Genomic DNA, 22,251 nt, shown 5'->3' with positions numbered 1-22,251 from the left:
TGCTGGAACAACTTATACGGGGGGTCAGAGACATCCGTTTGAGGAGACGGTTGCTAGCCAAGAGCAACCTGACATTGGCAAACGCTCTGGACGAAGCCAGAGCCCATGAGATGTCCAACCATGCAGCAGACACCTTACAAAAGCGACTCACGCCGATGGCGGGCGCAAAGCCGAGCACAGTCCACCACGAAGAAACCTATCGTGAGTCAACCAGCGAAGAGGAGGAAGAAGTCCACTACACGGGAAAATCGACAAGGGAAGACCCGGAGGAATGCGGAAGTTGCGGGGGGCGACATCAGCGCCAAAGATGTAAGTTCAGGGACGCCATTTGCCGGCGGTGTGAAAGGAAGGGGCACCTGGCTCAAGTCTGCCGAGCACCCCAACCTTCCCGCCGAAAATTCAAATCGGCCAATCAGAGCGGCTCTGAGTCAGAGATGCAAACACCACATTCCCGCCGAAATTTCAAACCAGCCAATCAGAGCGCAAGATCGGCGAGGCGACCCGCGATTGGCCAGGAAAGAAAGAGCGCGAAGTCAAACCGAATGACTGTTACCATAGACCACGCAGCTACCCGCATCGAAGAAAAGATCTTCACAAACCCGACAATTGAAGGCGTACCGTGCCGACTGGAAGTAGACACAGGATCAGCTATCACAATCATGTCCTGGGACACTTTTGTGAAAGCCTTGCCGCACATCGCAAAGCGCAAGCTACAGAAACAACGGCTCCGGGTGCAAGATTACCAGGGCAACCGCATCCCTGTTCGAGGGACAACGACCGTCGAGGTCAAGTACGGGACATACGAAAAGACCCTGCCCATCACGTTAGTCGAGGGAACCTTGCCAAGCTTGCTGGGGCTAGACTGGTTCCGGGCGTTGGGAATGGAGGTGACTGGCGTCCACGGAGCGGATGCAACCTGCAAAACGCCCTACTGGAGGAATTCGCAGACGATTCGAGGACCGTTTAGGCAAGTACAAGGGACCCCTATCTCCTTCAATTTAGACCCCAAATAGCTCCCATTAGGTTAAAGGCAAGGAGGGTTCCTTTGCACTCAAACCTAAAATCGACAAAGAGTTAGATAAATTAGTCAGCCAGGGATACTAGTGCCAGTTGACCATGCCAAATGGGAGACGCCAATCGTCACCCCTATAAAACCAGACGGGTCCATAAGAATTTGTGCTGATTACAAGGCTACCTTGAACAAAGCATTGCAAAAGAGCGCCTACCCAGTTCCAGTAGTGCAACACTTATTGCACTCACTAGGGCAGGGACAAGTTTTCGCCAAATTAGACTTGGCACAAGCGTACCAACAGCTACCCGTAGATGCTAGCACAGCTGAGGCCCAGACTATCGTAACGCACCGGGGTGCCTTTAAGTGCACCCGGTTACAGTTCGGGGTGAGTGTGGCCCGGGGGCTTTTCCAAAATTTGATGGAGCGGCTCCTACAAGGGTTACCGGGAGTCGTACCCTACTTCGATGATGTGTTGGTATCAGGGGAAGATTTAAGAGAACTGGGGAAGCGATTAAGGAAAGTTTTGGCCATTTTTAGGTCGGCAGGATTAAAAGTCAAAGCAAGCAAGTGTCAGATAGGGGTCGAATCTGTTGAATTTTTGGGCTATAGAATAGACAAAAAGGATTCACCCACTGAGAGCAAAGTCAAGGCGATAAAGAGAGCCCCAGCACCCAAAAACAAGACAGAACTCCAGGCTTTCCTGGGTCTGGTAAACTTTACGCCGTGTTTTTAAAAGACAAGGCAACCGTTGCTGAACCGCTGCATAAATTGCTTGGAAAAACACTGCTTGGTCGTGGGGAAGTCAGAGAATAGGGCATTTGAGGCAGTAAAAGTTTGCTATCAAGCGATAGCCTGTTAATACAATACAACAACAGACTGCCGTTAGTATTGGTTTGTGATCGTCCCCTATGGAGTAGGAGCGGTACTTAGCCACAGACTCCCAAAGCGGCACTGAAGCCCCTATAGCGTTCTATTCACGAACGATGTCCCGGCTGAGAGGAATTACAGCCAGCTAGATAGGGAGGCTCGCAATAGTGTCAGGGGTGAAAAAATTTCACGAATACGTTTTTGGGCGAGATTTCGAAATTGTCACTGATCACAGACCGCTATTGGGGTTACTGGCTGGCGACCGCCCAACGCCAGTAGCACTCTCACCTAGACTGACCAGATGGACTATTTTTTTGACCGCATACTCCTACAAGCTGCAGCATCGGCCTGGAAAGGAGCTGGGGCATGCGGACGCATTGAGCAGATGCCCATTGCCAGGGGAAATCGAGGACCCCACCCCGGGCACACCCGTTCTACTAATTGACTCTTTGGACTCGGGGCCAGTCACATCGCAGGAAGTGGCTCGGGCCTCCTACCGGGACGTTGTTTTAAGGACTGTAATCAGTTGGGTTCAAAGGGGATGGCCCGCTGCGCCGGGCGAACGTTTCAAGGAATTTGTAAAGAAAAAAGGGGAATTGTCCGTACAAGGGGGGTGCCTGCTCTGGGGGGATAGGGTGGTAGTCCCAGAGAAACTGAGGAAAAAAGTTCTGGAACTCCTGCATGAGGGTCACCCAGGAATTGTGAGGATGAAGGGTTTGGCTAGGAGCTATGTCTGGTGGCCCCTAATGGACAGGGAAATCAGTGACAGGGTTGGCCGATGCCAAGTATGTCAGGAATCCAGACCACTACCACCTACGGCCCCAGTTTTGGAGTGGGAGAAACCCCAAGGCCCTTGGTCCCGCATACACATTGATTTTGCCGGCCCCTTCCACGGCCAAACATTTCTAATTGTGGTGGATGCATTCTCCAAATGGCTGGAGATCATCCTAATGAAATCCACAACCGCGGGAGCTGTCATCTCAGCACTAAAACACCTTTTCGCCACGCACGGGCTACCGGACACCCTCGTGTCCGATAACGGGCCACAGTTCACCGCAGCATTATTTGAAGGGTACCTGGCTGAAGAGGGCATCCGACATGCCCTCTCAGCGCCCTTCCACCCCGCGTCGAACGGCCTTGCTGAACGCTTTGTCCGGAGTGCGAAAGAAGCGCTATCACGGCGGCCACGGCGATTGGCAGGCACAAATCGACGCATTCCTAACCGTCCAACATAGGACCCCCTGTGTGGCCACCGGCCGCAGCCCAGCCGAGCTATTAATGGGGCGGAAGCTACGGTGCCCGCTAGACCGGCTACACCCGAACTACGTACAGGACGGGTTCAAAACAAAACCAGATAGAATCCGAGAGTTAAACATAGGAGACTCGGTGTGGGCACATAATTACAGCGACGGCCCTAACTGGAAGAGGGGGATAGTCATAGACAAAACGGGCCCCAAATCTTATCTAGTGGAACTAGACGATGGCAGAATCTGGAGGCGCCACATAGATCAATTAAGAAACAGATTGAGCGATAAGGCAGAATTAGGCGAGAACAGCCCTGACTATGATTTAATTAACCCCACAGCTGACCGGCGCCAAGAACAAACAGAAAGCGTAAGCAAAGAACCAAACAGAGACTTATCTGAGTCAGGCGAGGTCCAGCGACACCCTCCGGTCCCTCTAGAGGACAGCAGGTCCGAGCCGGCGAATAATCCAGGGCCGGATGGGCGGGAGGAGGAGCTCAGAGGAACGAAAAGTCCCTCCGGCAAGCTCGACTCAACTCCAGAAAGTGAACTGCGCAGGTCCGGGAGAGTCAGGAGACGCCCCACGTACCTGCAGGACTACGTAGAGAAGTAATATGCAAATATTGGCAAAGTGCCTTCTGGGAGGGAAGGAGTGTAATGTATTACTGTAAGTTTTGGCGGGAGTTTTAGGCGGGAAATATCTCGTTTCTGATTGGATGCAGCCTCAGGCTGAAGTGTATATAAGGAGAGGTTTTTCTCCAGAGCTTCGCTGGGTCACACTATATTAAAGAGCTGTTGTCACTAACCTGGTCTCCTGCCTCGTCAATACCCAAACTTAACATATTTGTTTGTTTATTTATTAGTCACCTATCTCATCAAAAGCAATTCTGGGTGGCAAACAACAATTTAAATAAATGGAGGCAGATAGTGTTGCCTTCATATATTTCTCTATTAAAACATAGTATGCTGTTCGATTGTAGATCAGTACTTCCTAAATCCTGTTTGTTTATCAACTAGATTGGTACCTTAGATTCACATCACTATTTAAATTGAATGAAATGAAATGAAATGAAATGAAAGCTTTTGATATTATATACACATTTATTTCTCTCTAGCACTACATTTATGTATTGTATTCCACATTTATGACAGGACCCAATACTTTAACTTTCATTCTAGTGACATGATGCTGAAAACAATGCTGCTTCATCATAAACCATTTATCTGTAAACTTCAGCCTGAACGAGCCTCTGTTAAGACTCTATTGCTGTATTTTCCTGATAAGTCAGGGAGTTCTGTATTGATTGTTGGGAGGCAGTCGTACCCATCTCTTTGGTGACTGAAATACAGCTTTTTTGGTTGTTGTTTAATATCTACTGCCCTGAAACACAGCCATGCAGCATCTCTGGCCTTTGCTTACCTTGATGGTGCACTGGGTGATGTTGGGCATTATTTGTAATTTGTATTTCAGAATGATTCTTAATTTAATTCAGATATTTGGCTTACCAATAAATCCTGATAATATTGTTTAGTAACTATTGTATGTAGACATTTAGCATATTTCATGTTCAACAATGAGCAGATTAAAAGCACATTTACCATTTCTCTTGTTTGTTTGTATATTTGTTTGTTTGCTTATGACTTTACATACATTCATTCCAATAAGTATGAGTGGTTTATTAAAAGATTAGGGAATAAAGAGAAACATGCAACCCATCTTTATTCGTTTTTTCTGAAGCAACTAAGTGGGGCTTATCCAGTGGTGGGATTCAGCCAGTTCGCATCACTTCGGGAGAACCAGTTGTTAACTTTCTGAGCAGTTTGGTGAACTGGTTGTTTGAAGAAATCATTAGGGCAGAGAACCGGTTGTTAAATTATTTGAATCCCACCACTGGGCTTATCCCTACTGTGTGGTTACTCGATTACCAAAAGAGGCAAGCAACCATATCTGGAAGGCAGATATGAATAATACCACCTTCCATTAATATTCCACTCACTGTCCAGGTGATCTCAAGGCAGGTTTTTTTTTTAATCTATTTCAAAAATAAATGTTTCTATGTAGTTTTATATCAAGCGCTCTTGATGTATCTTGAGTTTATTCTAAATTAAACTAGTCTGTTGTATATTTTCAGAAAAAGAAAAAAACCCTGTCAACTAAGTTAGCATTCATAACACTCTTTAGTATTTTTTGAGCTGCCTTTTTATTATGAATTTCACAATAGTGCAGGTTTGAAACTCACCATTTTTAATTACTGTTATTTTCTTTTTGAGCTACCTACTTTTAAGAGTGTTATGTTTTTAATTCTGTGGTGTACTATTTCATCTTCTTTCTAGTCATTTGAGATAAAAAGCATCATAAGGAATATTTGCATCTGGAAATACAATCTTTCCAAATATACTAAGGAAATATATAGCAGAAAATGCTTCAGTTATGATACTGAAAATCTGGTAAAGCTATATCTTTAAAGTATAAATCACTTATTAGGAATATTATAGAAAAGCTTAATTTATAAAAAATAATTAAAACTACCTCGGGATAAAAACATGTTGCAATAAAAATGTCTGCTTTATCATTTTTTTGTAGTTCTTATTTCAAATTCTCCATCTAGATCTCTTTAAAAAGACCAAAAATAGCAGAATAGTGAATAACCGTATTTGGATATAAAATTAAAATTATGTATTTCAATTCAGATAAGGAGGGAGCAAGTATTTCCAGCTTACAATGGCATTAAAATGAATACAGTTGAATAATATATTTGTTATAACTTCAGAATATTTTTCAAATTGGGTTCAGGTCAAATTGAATAATTTGAATATAGGTAAATTTAGAACTATGGTGGTAAAGCTTTTTTTGGGGTGGGGGGAAGCTTTCACTGAAAAAGGGAAATGACTAATGAAGATATTGTGATAGATCCTAATTACTATAGCTTTATTAGCAGCTCTTGAGGAAATAAATGAAAAATTGCTGCGTAAAGAACTGATAATATTTTTGCCAGACAATTTATAATCTATATAGACAGGGGATAATCTTTCCATATCAATCTGGATTCAGTTACATCAGCATAAAGCCCTAATGAAGAAAAGAAAAGGGGAGACGAGGGCTGGGGCTGGGAGAGATTATTTTCTAACAACTTGATATAATATATTTGTTGTTGTTAGTTGCGAAGTTGTATCTGACCCATTGCGACCCCACGAACAAGGTTCCTCCAGGCTTTCCTGTCCTCTACCATCCCCCAGAGTCCATTTAAGCTCATGCCTACTGCTTCAGTGACTCCATCCAGCCACCTCATTCTCTGTTGTCCCATTCTTCTTTTGCCCTCAATCTTTCCCTGCATTAGGCTGTTCTCCAGTGAGTCCTTCCTTCTCATTAGGTGGCCAAAGTATTTCACTCGCCTTCATAATATGGTTAAAGAAAACATTCAGCGTTATATTACTTAATTGTATTTTTTCTTAGTATATTTCAAAGTGTGTGTGTGTGTGTGTGTGTGTGTGTGTGTGTGTGTGTGTGTGTATATATACTCAGACTAATTTGAGCACAACCAAGCCCCCACCCAAACAGGACACACCCCCAGCCAATCAGAGCACCAAAAAACCCACATCCAATCAGAGCACAGCCAAGCTCCCACCCAATCAGTTCAAACCCCCACTAGCAGTTAAAAAGGAAGAAACAGCTGCAGTCACACATTGCTCCCAGAAGCACGAAGCTGAAGCCTGAAGATGACGAATGAGACTTCGAAACGTCGCCAAGACACTTCCAATTTTACGCGGGAGAAAACCCGAATAACCAAAGACCTACATACAAACACCCGCGAAAACCACAGAAAACAAATATATATATATATATATATATATATATATATATATATATATATATATATATATATATATATATATATATATATATATATATATATATATACATATATATATATGTGTGTGTATATATATAGGTCTTGATATTCAGGTCTTTTCCTGTGAGTTGAGAGTATCTTGGCAGCGTGACAGATCCTCATCATCTTCAGGCTGGTGCTTCGGCCGTGCTTGTGTGAGCAAAGCGCTTTGCTCGCACTAGCATGAAGCCGAAAGCACCAGCCTGAAAATGATGAGTGAGACCTCGTCGAAACGTTGCCAAGATACTCTCAACCTTACACGGGAAAAGACCCAAGTATGCCAAGACCTACATACCTATACCCATGAAAACCTACGAATATATACATATACATATACATATACATATACATATACATATACATATACATATACATATACATATACATACATACATACATACATACATACATACATACATATATATATATATATATATATATATGTGTGTGTGTGTGTGTGTGTGTGTGTGTGTGTGTGTGTGTGTGTATATATATACACATATGTATATATGTAGATCTTTGGTTATTCGGGTTTTCTCCCGCGTAAAATTGGAAGTGTCTTGGCGACGTTTGACGAGTCTCATTCGTCATCTTCAGCTGCCGTCAGAAGTGCAGATCGCAGTTTCTTCACTGCTAGGAGTTTGATGTGGAGCTGGGGTCAATGATCTGCTCTGATTGGCTGTGTCTGTGCTTGTGTTGTTGTCTCAATCTGTGCTGCAGGGGATTTGAGCTGGTGAGCTGCATAGCTGTTGTTTGGCTTTGTGGTCTACATCTTCATAGTGGGTGTCAGTCTGCTGCATGAATGGATTGGAGGGGTTTGAAATGGCTAATGTTGCAGCTGCGGTCTGGCTTCTGGTCCTTGGTCGTGCTTCATGATCAGTGTGGGTTTGGGTCTGCTTTCTGGGTGGATGTGCGGTGGTGACATCCTGTGTGGACCTTGTGAGTGTGGGTCTGGTGTCATTCCTCGTGTTAGGGACTCGTTTGTCAATAATTATTTATTAATTATACAATATACAATATATACAATACAATATATACAATATATACAATAATTATAATTATTGACAAACGAGTCCCTAACACGAGGAATGACACCAGACCCACACTCACAAGGTCCACACAGGATGTCACCACCGCACATCCACCCAGAAAGCAGACCCAAACCCACACTGATCATGAAGCACGACCAAGGACCAGAAGCCAGACCGCAGCTGCAACATTAGCCATTTCAAACCCCTCCAATCCATTCATGCAGCAGACTGACACCCACTATGAAGATGTAGCACAAAGCCAAACAACAGCTATGCAGCTCACCAGCTCAAATCCCCCTGCAGCACAGACTAGACTGAGCACAACCAAGCCCCCACCAACACAGGACACACCCCCAGCCAATCAGAGCACAGAAAAACCCCCATCCAATCAGAGCACAGCCAAGCTCCCACCCAATCAGTTCAAACCCCCACTAGCAGTTAAAAGGAAGAAACAGCTGCGATCACACATTGCTCCCAGAAGCACGAAGCTGAAGCCTGAAGATGACGAATGAGACTTCGTCGAAACGTCGCCAAGACACTTCCAATTTTACACGGGAGAAAACCCGAACAACCAAAGACCTATATACAAACACCCGTGAAAACCTCAGAAAACATATATGTATATATATATATATATATATCTGTGATGGTGAACCTATGGCACATGTGCCAGACGTGGCATGCAGAGCCCTCTCTGCTGGGACGCACAATGTTCCCCCAGGTCAGATCTCTGTGTTGTTTCTTTCGTGAGCTTTTGCTTCCCTGCAAACGATGAAACAGAAGGTCACAAAAGAAAAAGAACTTATCTCTTGCCATGCTGCCTGTGTTGGGATGCCAGTCTCCTGCCAGCCAGCTGGTCTTTGGGGGTCTGCTGCACATGTGTATGTTTGCGTGTGTGCACCTTTCTGTTTGGACATGCAGGCACACACAGTTTGGGCACTCGATGTCTAAAAGGTTCGCTATCACTGATATATATATAGTTGGTGTGTGTGTGTATATGTGTATGTATGTATCAGTGGTGGGTTGCCCCGGTTCAGACTGGTTCTATAAAACAGGTAGTGGTTCTGCCCACTGACCCAAACGTCATCAAAACTGTTCTGCGCATGCATGCTCACGGGTACGATTCAAACCGGTAATAAAGGTAAGTAGAACCCACCCCTAGTATGTGTGTGTGTGTGTGTGTGTGTGTATGTATAGACTTCGGGGAGAAAAGCTGGACAACCAACTGACAGAGAATAAGAAGGTAGCCTGCCTTAATGTCAGATAATTGAAAAGTTGAATTTTGAGAGGACCATACTGAAGCACATTTCCTATTTATATCAAGGAGAATTATCTAACTTTTCACTTCCATTTTTTGCACCAGACATGAAGGAATGCTGCAGGCTGCCTGTTTATGGCTTCTCTGATAAATAATACAGATAAAGATGTATATCTTGCTCTCAAGTGGGGGGAAAAGGAAACACCTATTTCAGTATAGGTTGAATTTGAAAACATGTTACATTATCTTATCTCTTTGCCTCCTCTGTATTAGTCCCTTTTTTATCAGACTTGTTAGAAAGAGGAGCTCCAGTATCTGACTGGAATCAATGTTGCTGTTGATTCAGACAATTCTTGTCTATTTTTCCAAACAAAGCAGTGTTTTAACCAAAAATAAATAGCTATTTGGCCTTGTGCATAGAAAACAATAGTTGCTCTTGAAGATATATATGTCAGTGCTCAAGCTCCTCTAAATGTGAAGATAATAAATTTATATATGAAAAAATATATATACAGAATTAATAATACAGTGAAAGGATTTTTTCCATCTCCAAAATGTACTAGTTGTCTTAGATTTTTGTAGACATTCTAACAGGGATTGCCATCTTAAGTTCGGATCCTCTTCTTTTTTTAAAAGGTAAATGTAGTTTTTATGTATTATGTCATTTTATAAGGGTCAACTTTATAATTAATGGAGGTCAGATAAAGTAGCTATGCATACAAAGACACTTTATATCTAATAGAACAGAATGCATGATTTGAACTGTGGAGTAAAATACTTGTGTATTATTATCATGCCTTTTCTAAAGCTGTATTTCTTTGTGAAAGAAATGTCATTTTTCAAATATAGGAATAGAATAGAATAGAATAGAATAGAATAGAATAGAATAGAATAGAATAGAATTTTTATTGGCCAAGTGTGATTGGACACACAAGGAATTTGTCTTGGTGCATATGCTCTCAGTGTACATAATGTGAAGTACTTTGAATCTAAAGCTAAAATGGTGCTTTGAACCTAAAGCTGTTAATTTCAGTGCATATTTTCTGGGGATCCTACGACTGTCAAATAGATAGATGGTTTTATTTATTATTTATTTATTTATTATTCATGAAAGAGGTATCAACATGGCAGCTTGTACATCCCTTCTTCAAAGTGTCTTTTTTTAGCAACAAATCTAAAGTGCTGCTTTTCTTGTCTTCTTCTTTCCCCATCTCCAATAGTCTACAGGAGGAGTCCTCAAGCTTTTTAAATGGGGGGAGCAATTCACGGTCCCTCAGATTGTTGGGGGGCCAGGCAGGCTAGGTGGGAGTGGCTAGGTGGTCATATGACTGGGTGGGCATGGCTAGGGTGTCATGTGACTGGATGGGCATGGCCAATTTAGCAGTCCATTCTGCCAATTTAGCCTATTAAATTGTCTATTGTCTAAATTAGTCTATTAAACAATACACACAAATTAAACTTTAATTTGTTTTGATCTTGAGGGTGTTTTATTTGCTCTCCATCTCCTTTCCACTATTTGAGCCTCACTGGAGGAATTAAGATTTCAAGTACAACTAAAGTTTATCTCTCAGGTACGTTCAAAGACTTTTACCCATTATATCAAAAGAAAGAAAAGTGTGCTAGAAGAGTAAATGGGGGTGGAGAAGAGAAACCAGGACATGGAATATTTGATGAGCACAGAGATGAGACTGGCTCCTGGGGCATCTTCTGCAGGATCCCCTTCAATCCTGGCAGTGCCTCAGGATACCTTGCAGAATTGCATTCCATCTTCCCCACGTCATGTTTTTGGCTTCAGGATGCTTCCTGCATCCTGTTTTTAACCTCTCGGGCCCCCAGAAGCCCTCTGGTGGCCAAAAATATCCTTACCTTCCAGTTCCAGGCCACGGGGCTTGCCAAGGTAAGGCCTATGCTCAGCCGAAAGGTGGGGCTGGGAGGCAGGCCCTGTGGGCAGGCTCACATCACTGCGAGGGCGATGTGGGCGGGGCAGCCTTATGGTCCCACTTGGGCTGGATTATATCCATATCCATATCCATATCCAGCCTGTGGGCTGTAGTCTGAGGCTCCCCTATATTTTTTTTTTTTCAAAAGGCCCAATGTTCCTTGGAGATTGAACTGAGGGCTGGGAAGCTGCATATCACTAAAGAGAGAGGGAGACTTCTTCAGGGGAAGAGAGCTCCCATACACTCCTTAGTGATCTTTATAAGTGAAGTAAGTTCAATAACTGTGTATCCATTCACTGATAATTTTTTTTATTAAAAAAAAACTTTTGGGAAGTAATTCCCATCAAATAGAATAAGAATGAACTTCCACAACCCCATATATCCAGAAACAGCAGGGCACAAGTTTATGCATCTTTTTTCACTGAACTTGTATTTATTATTTGCTCTTAAGCTTAGGCTGTCTTTTTTCTGTTTGAGAAAGCAAAAGTAGGTTTTTGGATTCATGGGATTGCTTATCTATTAACAAATACTGATTTATTTTGGATGGTTTGGTATTACTGTTTCTTGTAAGTCACTTATCGCTACTGGGGAATTTCATTTTTAAATGTAACCTTCAGTAGTTCAAGCTCTCTGTCTTGTAAAATGATATTTTCCATAATGGAGGGAAGGGAAAGCATTCAAAGAGAAATAAATATTTATTTGAAGGTGTCCTTATATATTGCTAATACTTTTTTAAGGGAAATGATTATAAAGAGTTATAAAAATTAGCTATACACAGTGGAAGGGCATTAACATAATAAAAAGAAAGAAAGTGTGAACAACCTTCCTTTTCTGTAATCAATGTTAATGTCATTGTTCTTTTTTGAATATCTATTATTTATAATATATAATATTTCAATACCAGCTAAAGTTTCTTCCTTGAAGCACTGAAAGTTAGAGTTACAATTATGTATATAGTAACTCATTCAAACCATAGTTGTTTGTTTTGACTTCAATGCTACCAGCTCCATGCTGACTCTGGGAAGTAAAAGTAACACATCTAGAATAAAATTAGTAGAAATACAATAAGGAAAATAAAATAGAAATTCAAGATTACACCAGAACATAAAAACATACGATAAATATATTTAAAATCCATCCTATCCCAATGCCTGAGAGAATAGGCAGGTTTTTAGTCCTTCTAGAATGCCAATAGAGTGGAAAACAAATGGTCTACGGGGGCACGTCATTTCTGAAGGCAGGTGCTATGACAGCTTGCTTCCTGGGTACCAAAAGATGACACTGTTGGATCAAGGGGAAATATCACTTATTTTTCTGTTGGCTTTTACTAACAAAGAAGCATCCATGGGAAACAGGTAGCTCTATGCCATTTGGGTCCTGTGCTATGTAGGGCTTTATAAGTAATAACCAGAACATTGAATCTCACTTGGAAGTTTATTGGAATCAATGCAACTCATAAAGTAACCGTGTGATGTGGGCATATCAAGGCAGTGGTTAGACCATGGTTAGGCCACTGCAGTTTGGACCAATTGAAGATGTTTCAGTGGCAACCTGTGTAAATCATATTGCAATAGTTGATCAAGAAGTGACAAGGCCATCACTATATCTTTGTTGGAGGGTGTTTTCCCCGCCGCTTTGAAAGAGGCGGTGGTGAGGCCCCTCCTTAAGAAGCCCTCCCTGGACCCGGCTATTTTAGCGAACTATCGTCCAGTCTCCAACCTTCGCTTTTTAGCGAAGGTTGTTGAGAGTGTGGTGGCATATCAGCTTCCTCAGCACCTGGAGGAATCTGTCTATCTGGACCCATTCCAGTCCGGTTTCAGGCCCGGTTACAGCACCGAGACGGCTTTGGTCGCGTTGGTGGATGACCTCTGGAGAGCCTGGGACAGGGGTTGTTCCTCTGTCCTGGTTCTTTTAGATCTCTCGGCAGCTTTTGATACCATCGACCATGGTATCCTGCTGCGACGGTTGGAGGGATTGGGGGTGGGAGGCACCGTTTATCGGTGGTTCTCCTCCTATCTCTCTGACCGCTCGCAGACGGTGTTGGCAGGGGGGCAGAGATCGGCCCCGAGGCGCCTCACTTGTGGGGTGCCTCAGGGGTCTGTTCTCTCGCCTCTCCTGTTCAACATCTACATGAAGCCGCTGGGTGAGGTTATCCGTGGTTTCGGGGTGGATTATCATCTGTACGCTGATGATACGCAGCTGTACATGAAGCCGTTGAGGTGATGGGCCGGTGTCTTGAGGCCGTGCGGGTCTGGATGGGGAGGAACAGGCTCCAACTCAACCCTTCCAAGACAGAGTGGCTGTGGGTACCGGCGTCCCGGTACAGTCAGCTTGCACCATCGCTGACTGTGGGGGAGGAAGTACTGACCCCCAGGAAGGGAGTGCGCAACTTAGGCGTCCTCCTGGACGATCGGCTGTCCTTAGAGAATCATTTGACGGCCGTCGCCAGGGGAGCATTTTATCAGGTCCACCTGATTCGCCAGTTGCGCCCCTTCCTTGACCGGGACGCCTTACGCACAGTCACTCACGCCCTCGTCACTTCCCGCCTGGACTATTGCAATGCTCTCTACATGGGGCTCCCCTTGAAGAGCACCCAGAGGCTCCAGTTAGTCCAGAATGCGGCTGCGCGGGTGATAGAGGGAGCACCGCGTTGCTCCCATATAACACCTATCCTGCGCGGCCTACACTGGCTACCGGTAGTCTTTCGGGTGCAATTCAAGGTCTTGGTTACCACCTTTAAAGCGCTCCATGGCTTAGGACTGGGATACCTTCGAGACCGCCTTCTGCCGCCGATTGCCTCCCAACGACCTGCGCGCTCCCACAGAGTGGGCCTCCTCAGGGTGCCGTCGACCAAACAATGTAGGTTGGTGGCCCCCAGGGGGAGGGCCTTCTCTGTGGCAGCACCAGCCCTGTGGAACGAGCTTTCTCCAGGATTACGACAACTACCCGACCTCCGGACCTTCAGACGTGAACTGAAGACTCTATTATTTCAGCGCGCGGGACTAGCCTAAGATAAAATGTTTTAGCATATTTTAATGGGGTTTTTATTGGTTTTTACTGTTTTAGTGATCCGGCCATGATAATATTTAGTTTTAACTGGGTCTTAATGTTTATTTATTATATTGTTTTAATATGCCTGTGAACCGCCCTGAGTCCTATGGGAGATGGTGCAGTATATAAGTTTGATTAATAAATAAATAAATAAATAAATAAACTATCTAGAAAACTTCCTGATCCAGGAAGGAGCACAATCCATTTCTTGTATTTCATCTTGTAGTATTAGTTTGTTTTGTTCTTAAATAAAAAGGTATATTTTTATCAGCCCTTTCAAAGTACCTAAAGAAAGAAACTAGAAATATGAGTTTTGCTTTTGCTTCAATTTTAAGCCCAATATAGAATAAGGTTTATTCATGCATAAATTTTTAAGAGCTTATTTTGTATATTTTCTTCATTTGAATACAGATAAACAGTAGTTACACTTTTGAATCCCCATGCTTGCTTAGTATCATGTTGATATCCATTTTTTTGTTATTAAGGACTTCTGCAGAGCAATCCATTTTTAGAAAGACAGTTCCCAGACAATAAGTAAATAAATAAAATGAAGAAAATATTATATGATACTCCATTAAGTATAGAATAGAACAAAAATTCTTTATTGGCCAAGTCTGATTGGACACACAAGCAATTCATATTTGGTGCATAGTTATTTTTATCTATAAATAAAAATATTATTATTATTATTATTATAGTGTACATAATGCACCAAAGTGTACATAAAATAATATATATATATATTCATCAAGAATCATAAAATACAACCCTTAGCGATAGTCATAGATTACTAATAAGCAATCAACTCATACTATGAAACAAATAAAACAATATAAATTGTAGAGATACAAGCAACAAGGTTAGTCATAAGTGGGAGGAAATAGGTAATAGGAAGGATGAGAAGAATAAAAGTAATACAGTATTATTAAATAATTTGACATTGTTGTGGGAATTAGTTGTTTAGCAGAGTGATGGCATTCAGGGAAAAACTGTCCTTGTGTCTAGTTGTTCTGGTGTGCAGTGCCCTATAGCATCATTTTGAGGGTAGAAGTTGAAACAATTTATTTCCAGGATGTGAGGGGTCTGTAGATATTTTCACAACTCTCTTTTTGACTGGTACAGTATACAGGTCCTCAATGGAAGGCAGGTTGGTAGTAATTGTTTTTTCTGCAGTTCTAATTATCCTCTGAAGTCTGTGTCTGTCTTGTTTTGGTTGCAGAGCCAAACCAGACAGTTATAGAGGTGCAGATGACAGACTCAATAATTCCTCTGCAGAACTGGATCAGCAGCTCCTTGGGCAGTTTTTACCAGATGGAATTATATACAGTACTCATACATATGATACTCTTAGATTAAAAGGGAAAAAAACTCTGTGTGAGGAAGGGGAGACATGAGAATGAAAATATAATTTATTATTTTGCTACCTTAAAAGTGTTTGGGTCATTACTAGCAGGTAATCAGTGCCTAATGTTTTATAGCTCTGGTCTTCTGCCCAGCACCTTATCTATATTCAGAGCCCAGTGCAGATGTTGCTTTTCTCTGGGATTAGTATTCTCTGTATTAGTATGCAGGGTGTTCTATCATAGCCCTGAATGCGTACAGTTAACACTGTTAATAAATGTGTACATAATATCAAAGTGCTTTTCTAAGAATGATAAAGCGACACTCAGATCCATTTCACCTGCCTTTTGTGGAATCTGTAAAGAAAGATAATAAAGATTCTAGTGTAGCTCACATTTTGAAAGACCAGCAATATAGATAGGATAGGCATGCAGCAATATTTTCAAACCTGGTTTTGATCCAAATGTAGCATTATTCTGAATTGCCATTTTAAAATTACATTTTAAACTACATTTTAAAATAGGTTATTATCTTTTCGTTTCTAAATTTCCTGATCTGTGTTTGGATTCCACTCTTTAATTATTTATTTATTTTTGTACTACATATGTTTAAAAGTGTTAAATTTCAATTGAACAAAATGGGGACCAAAAGCAAAAGGGAGCAATAAAAGAGAAGACAGATCACATTTAATACACCATACCTTTCTCACAATATAGAAAATGATACTAAAACCATAGAATGAAAAATAACAGCTACCTATCACAATACCCTATGGGTTTATTATTATGATTATTGCAGGTCTTTCATTAAGACTTTGAACCTTGCTTCAGATTATATGCAAAGGACTGTTTTTTTATATCATTGGAGGAGGTGATTGCTTTTAAATTACATTCTAAATAAGCAAACTAAATGCATTCAGGCTTAATGTAGTCTTAATTCTATTTAGTCAGCTCCAATCTGGATAATGTTTGTTCGTTGAGACACAAAGGGATATTGAATAAAGGTGAATAAATAAGTGAGTTGAAAAGGATAGATAAAAATGTACAATTTTAAATTTAGTCATTATAGATCTGTGTAATATATTCTTCTTTTAATAGTTTAATAATTGAAATGCAATATATAGAAATTTTGTTATAATCACTTTTGCTCTCATTTTGTCTTTTCCAAAATGCATATTCCATTTATTATTTTTTTCACAAAATGTTAACTGAAATAATCCTAAAACTTTCATGCTATTTTTTCCTGAAACCTTGAGGAATTCATGTTTCTGTGCATGTATATTACAGTGGTCTTATGACAGAGAAGTACAAATTTGTAAAACTTTATTAAACTTTATAAAGTATGTTGGCTATAACAAGCCTAGAGAGGCTGTTTTTGCCCTCTCAGAGGTTCAAGGAAAGCTTCCGGAGCCCGGGGAGGGCAAAAATACCCCCCACCACCATGATGCAGGAGGCCCACTAGGCCACACCCACAATGGCCACGCCCACCTAGCAACTGGGCAGAGAATCCCTTGCCAAATTTTATGAAGCTCATCCCTGGTGTAATGTTAACATCAGAAACTACAGTATAAAAGTCATAGGAGCACAATTCTCTAGGACCTTACATCTCTGTAATTTATATTCTAAATTATCCTTTTCTCCTTAAGCTTATCTTACATCCTGGGACTGAGTTAGAGATACAAATTCTGGACTGCCAAAAAAACAACAACCTCCAACCCCATTCAGCTGCTAGAGGGCAATTTCATGCTATTTTTTAAAAAAATTATTATCTTGCTGCCATTAGTTATTTTTACAACCCAGATGTGGTGCCTTAGACTTGAATAAACTAAAAAATAAGGTGAGATAGAGCTACAAACTGGATATTTCTTTAGATAAAGACCTTCTATGTGCAAATTGGCATTAAATACAACATATCTTTTACAGAAGTAATACAACTGAGCCTACCAGAAGATCAGAAAGTAAGCATTACAGCTGCGATAGTTGGACAAAGTGCAGTTCTAAGTTGTGCCATTCAGGGCACCTTGAGACCTCCAATCATCTGGAAGCGGAACAATGTCGCTCTGAAGAGTTTAGATTTAGAAGACATCAATGTAAGTGATTAAGGGCAATCTATTGACCTTTCTAATAGAATTATAATTACATTTTTTTTCCATTCTAACTAGAGCAATCACATTTGTTAAATCAACAGGTGGGCCTAATTCAAATTCAAGTAATAAAATTTAAGGGCACATTAAACAGTAATTTTTTTTTACATTTTCTATGTGAGTCTTGTCTTTTTACTATAAAGGTAAAGGTTCCCCTCGTATGTATGTATGTATGTGTGTATATATATATATATATATATATATATATATATATATATATATATATATATATATATATATATATATATGTTAGTCATTCCCGACTCCGTTTCAAAGCCAAAGAGCCAGCGCTGTCCGAAGACATCTCCGTGGTCATGTGGCTGGCATGACTAAATGCCAGAAGTGCATGGAACACTGTTACCTTCCCACCAAAGGTGGTCTCTATTTTTCTACTTGCATTTTTTACGTGCTTTCAAACTGATAGATTGGCAGAAGCTTGGACAAGTAACAGGAGCTCACCCAGTGGCACTAGGGATTCGAACTGCTGAACTGCCGACCTTTCAATCAACAAGCTCAGCATTTACTATATGGATCCCCATTTTCCATAGGTGGGAGTGGGGATATCACGTTAAGAGAGAAACATACTTTAAGCTTACCTAAGCAGTTACTTGGCTTTCATGAATCATACTATTGCCAATACAAGAATATTTTTCACATCGGAAATGCCTAGAAATCACAGAATTTAACAAGATGATGAACTCATAGTTTTGCTTGCTAGTAGGCAATGGCTATTATTCTTAGCAGTTAGGAAAATTGTAACACTTGATCCTCGGATTTCATTCATATTATTGTATCTCAGAAATTTAGGAACAAGTTACAACATATTTACCATCAAAGTCACCCAGAGTCACTTGATAGGGGAGATGGGCATAAAAATGTAATAAATATAACAAAACAAAGCAAAATAAAATAATAAATAAAATAAATCTTTTCAACATAGTCCTTTGCATAGCTAAGAAAAAACCTCATTCTTTCACAATTGGTCTAAAATTCTTACAATCTTTTATAAATATTTTTATAAAATCAAATTTATATGCAGATATTGTTAAAATGAGATCTTTCTAGTCATACCACACTTTTGCTAGCTACGTTGGATCTGGAGCTTTGCAGTGACATGATGCAGCTCTTGTTTTCATAATAGGTTTGGATCTTTTTGTATGAGCATCTGGAACTAGCTATGGAACTGCCTGATATGCCTAGATTTATTTATTTATTTATTTATTTATTTTGTCACAACATCATACAAAAAGATTATATAGTATATACACATATAAACATATATAGGAAGAAGAAAAGAAAAAAAGAAAAACAATAGGACAGGAACGGTAGGCACGTTTGTGCGCTTATGCACGCCCCTTATGGTCCTCTTAGGAATGGGGTGAGGTCAATAGTAGAAAGTTTTTGGTTAAAGCTATTAGGATTATGGGAAGAGACCACAGAGTCAGGTAAAGTATTCCAAGCACTGATGATTCTGTTGCAGAAGTCATATTTTCTGCAATCTAGATTAAAGCGGTTTACATTAAGTTTAAATCTATTGGTTGCCCTTGTATTATTGCAATTAAAGCTGAAGTAGTCTTTGACAGGAAGGACATTACAATAGATGATTCTGTGAGTTAAACTTAGGTCTTGTCGAAGGCGACGGAGTTCCAAGTTTTCTAAGCCTAGGATTTCAAGTCTGGTGGGATAAGGTATTTTGTTGTTTTCAGAGGAATGGAGAACTCTTCTTGTAAAATATTTCTGGACACGTTCAATTGTATTGATGTCAGAGATGTGGTGAGGGTTCCAAACAGGTGAGCTGTATTCTAGAATTGGTCTAGCAAATGTTTTATATGCTCTGGTTAGTAGTGTGGTGTTTTTGGAAAAGAAGCTACGCAAAATTAGGTTTACAACTCTTAGAGCTTTTTTTGCTATGTAGTTGCAGTGGGCTTTGGCACTTAGATCATTTGACATGAAAAAGATATACATATATAATCCATCTTCTATTGAAATTAAAAGTCATTCAGCATACAGATGAGCAGACTCTTTGCTTTTGGCACATCCTTTCCAGTGTATTTCAATAAGCACATTAGATGGCTACCTGACACAATTGTATGCATAATTCTGGTCTATCCTCTGTGATAACATCATCCAGAGTCCCTCTCTGTGGGAGATGGGCAGTTAACGTGTGAAATATAAATAAACAAACAAACAAACAAAGTAAGTAAGTTGCTGAAAGTTTTTTTTTTAACCTAATATCACTATTACTTTCACCAATAAGAGTAAGGACTCACCAAAGCACCATTATATTGCTGTTGGATGGTGGAGACATTGTCCTGACAGATTTGTATATTAATCCAGGTTACACTTTTCCCCATTAATATATGCTTCCAAGGTTTTTAAATGCCATAAACTATTCTTATATTTGTATATTTATCAATGGAAACACACCAAACTTTTATATTTATTCTATACCTCAATCATATGGCTTAAGCATGGAAGTTTTTCTAAATGTGTTGTATTTTTCAGCAATGATTAAAGCATAATGTTAGAAATTTTGTTATAGCATCATGTAACAAATGTTTTTAACCCAGGGTAAGTTTGATCTGCTTTTTATCATCTCAAGTAGCACATAAATTGATGACTGACATGAAAGCCTTGACAACATCACTTGCTAAACATTAGGACTGTCTTTTACTTCAAAGCAAATGATGAGTTTTTGTGAACACCTCGTTGCTTTTGACCATGGGATTAATTGGAGCCATTAACTCATGGAGAAAAATTAGGAATGAAATAGAAACACGTATGGAGAATTGTTTCCAACCAGAAGACAGAACATAAGAGATATTTTAAAATAGTTCGAGTATGATGCCTTTCCTAATTAGAGGATTTGGCATGCTTTCCTGTCAAGGAGCCATGCTGATTTCTATTACTGAGTCTTTTTAGTTGATGGTGCATTTTAAGTACTCTCTCAAATTCAGGATCTGATTCTTTATTCCCGGAATTGGTAGCTAACTGTATGGGGTCTGAGACATTATGCTGAAGTGTCTAACAGTTTATTGACTTCCCACCTGTGAGTCTATCAGGTGGTCCTCTTCAGCTTCAGAATAAGAAAGTCCATGACAAGAATGGCATTGAGAACTGTAGTTTGTTTTTGTATTTTTGAATCTATGTATTTCAAAGAAATTTAACATGATGATAAACCCATTGCTTGCTAATAGCAATGGCTATTATTTTCAGATAAGAAAACTGTAACATTTGCTCTTCAGATTTCATTCATATTATTTACCTCAGAAATTTAGGATCAAGTTACAAGTAGTCTTTTATGATTCTAGATTTGATCTCTGTCTTGCCATTGATATACTTGATCCCTTTCCCTCCTGGGTTGTCAAGATTTGGGCATAGACTGTAGTTAATGCCTTCTTGTAACTTATCCTGTATCCAAAATTGTTGGATTGCTATTCGACCATATGGTAAATTATTCCTTCAGGAAAAAACAATTGCTAGTCAGATTCATATCATCAAAGATCCCCTGAAGAATTTTTCAAAATTTTCTTCCATTAAAATACACAATTTAATTTACAGAATGGCCTTAATCCTTGTGGTTTCAGCAGAGTCTATTCATTAGTAAGTAACCATTGGAGGGAAGTCTGGTGTACATTATTTTATTTTTAACCATTTAGTCATGTAGTGGTTGCTAGAAAGAATATTAAAAAGCAGAGAGCTGAATAAATTATTTCAGTGCATACCTATAAAATAAGATACAATCTACTTTAGAGTTTTTAATATTGAACAAAGTGTAATGTTGATCCGACTGGTATAGTTGATCAGATAAGTAAAACTGAATTTTGTGAGTGTCCTAGTTAGTTTGTAAAACTATCTGAAAATGTAACTAACTTTTATTTTGCATGTGGCAAAAGTTGTGGCTTTTGTTGCAGCTCTGTTATAAATTAAGTACCCTCCTAAATTTTGACACATAATACCATTTCCAGCTTTGAATTTTTGTGCACAGAGCTGTGATGAAGTCATTTCTTTATTTTTTTGCTTAAATAGAAATTAAAGCCCAAGGGAACAGCAGAGTAATTGGATAAGTCCACTGAGGAGAACTGGGCTTCTAAATTGGATCAGGGAACAGAGGATGCGGAACTTCAAATGAATTTATTCAGAGAATATGCTGTACAGTGGTTTGTGCAGTACTTTACCTATTCATTTGTGATGCTTTCAAAGGCAATTTCAGCACTTAAAAAGTCTCTGGTCTCATACAACTATTTATAACTCTAGAGATGGTAAGCTTGCTTTGGGGCTCCACGTAAATTACGAACTACGGTAGATTTGTTTAGTAGCGATAGCTGACTTTACATCTCATGACAAAAACCACACATATCTGTATTGTCTGGTACAGCATGTCATCAGTGACATAATTTTACTAATCGTATCAGGATAAATGATGAGAAAATAAAGGCAGACAATAGGTGATGAAGAATGCTCTCTAGAACAT

The 22,251-nt window shown here is 40.1% G+C and overlaps 1 protein-coding gene across 1 annotated transcript in view; it reads left to right on the top strand.

The window, feature by feature from the left end:
• FSTL5 (follistatin like 5) overlaps positions 1–22,251 on the top strand; it is a 473,869-nt gene that overhangs the window by 328,570 nt on the left and 123,048 nt on the right. The window contains exon 7 of the mRNA XM_058193148.1: positions 17,557–17,723. Coding sequence (XP_058049131.1) covers positions 17,557–17,723 — 167 coding nt within the window. The remainder of the gene's footprint in view (positions 1–17,556; positions 17,724–22,251) is intronic.

The sequence above is a fragment of the Ahaetulla prasina genome, chromosome 8 (genome assembly GCF_028640845.1).
Source record: "Ahaetulla prasina isolate Xishuangbanna chromosome 8, ASM2864084v1, whole genome shotgun sequence".
Lineage (NCBI taxonomy): Eukaryota > Metazoa > Chordata > Lepidosauria > Squamata > Colubridae > Ahaetulla > Ahaetulla prasina.
The sequence above is the reverse complement of the archived record's forward strand: the minus strand, read 5'-3'. Positions and strand labels throughout refer to the sequence as shown.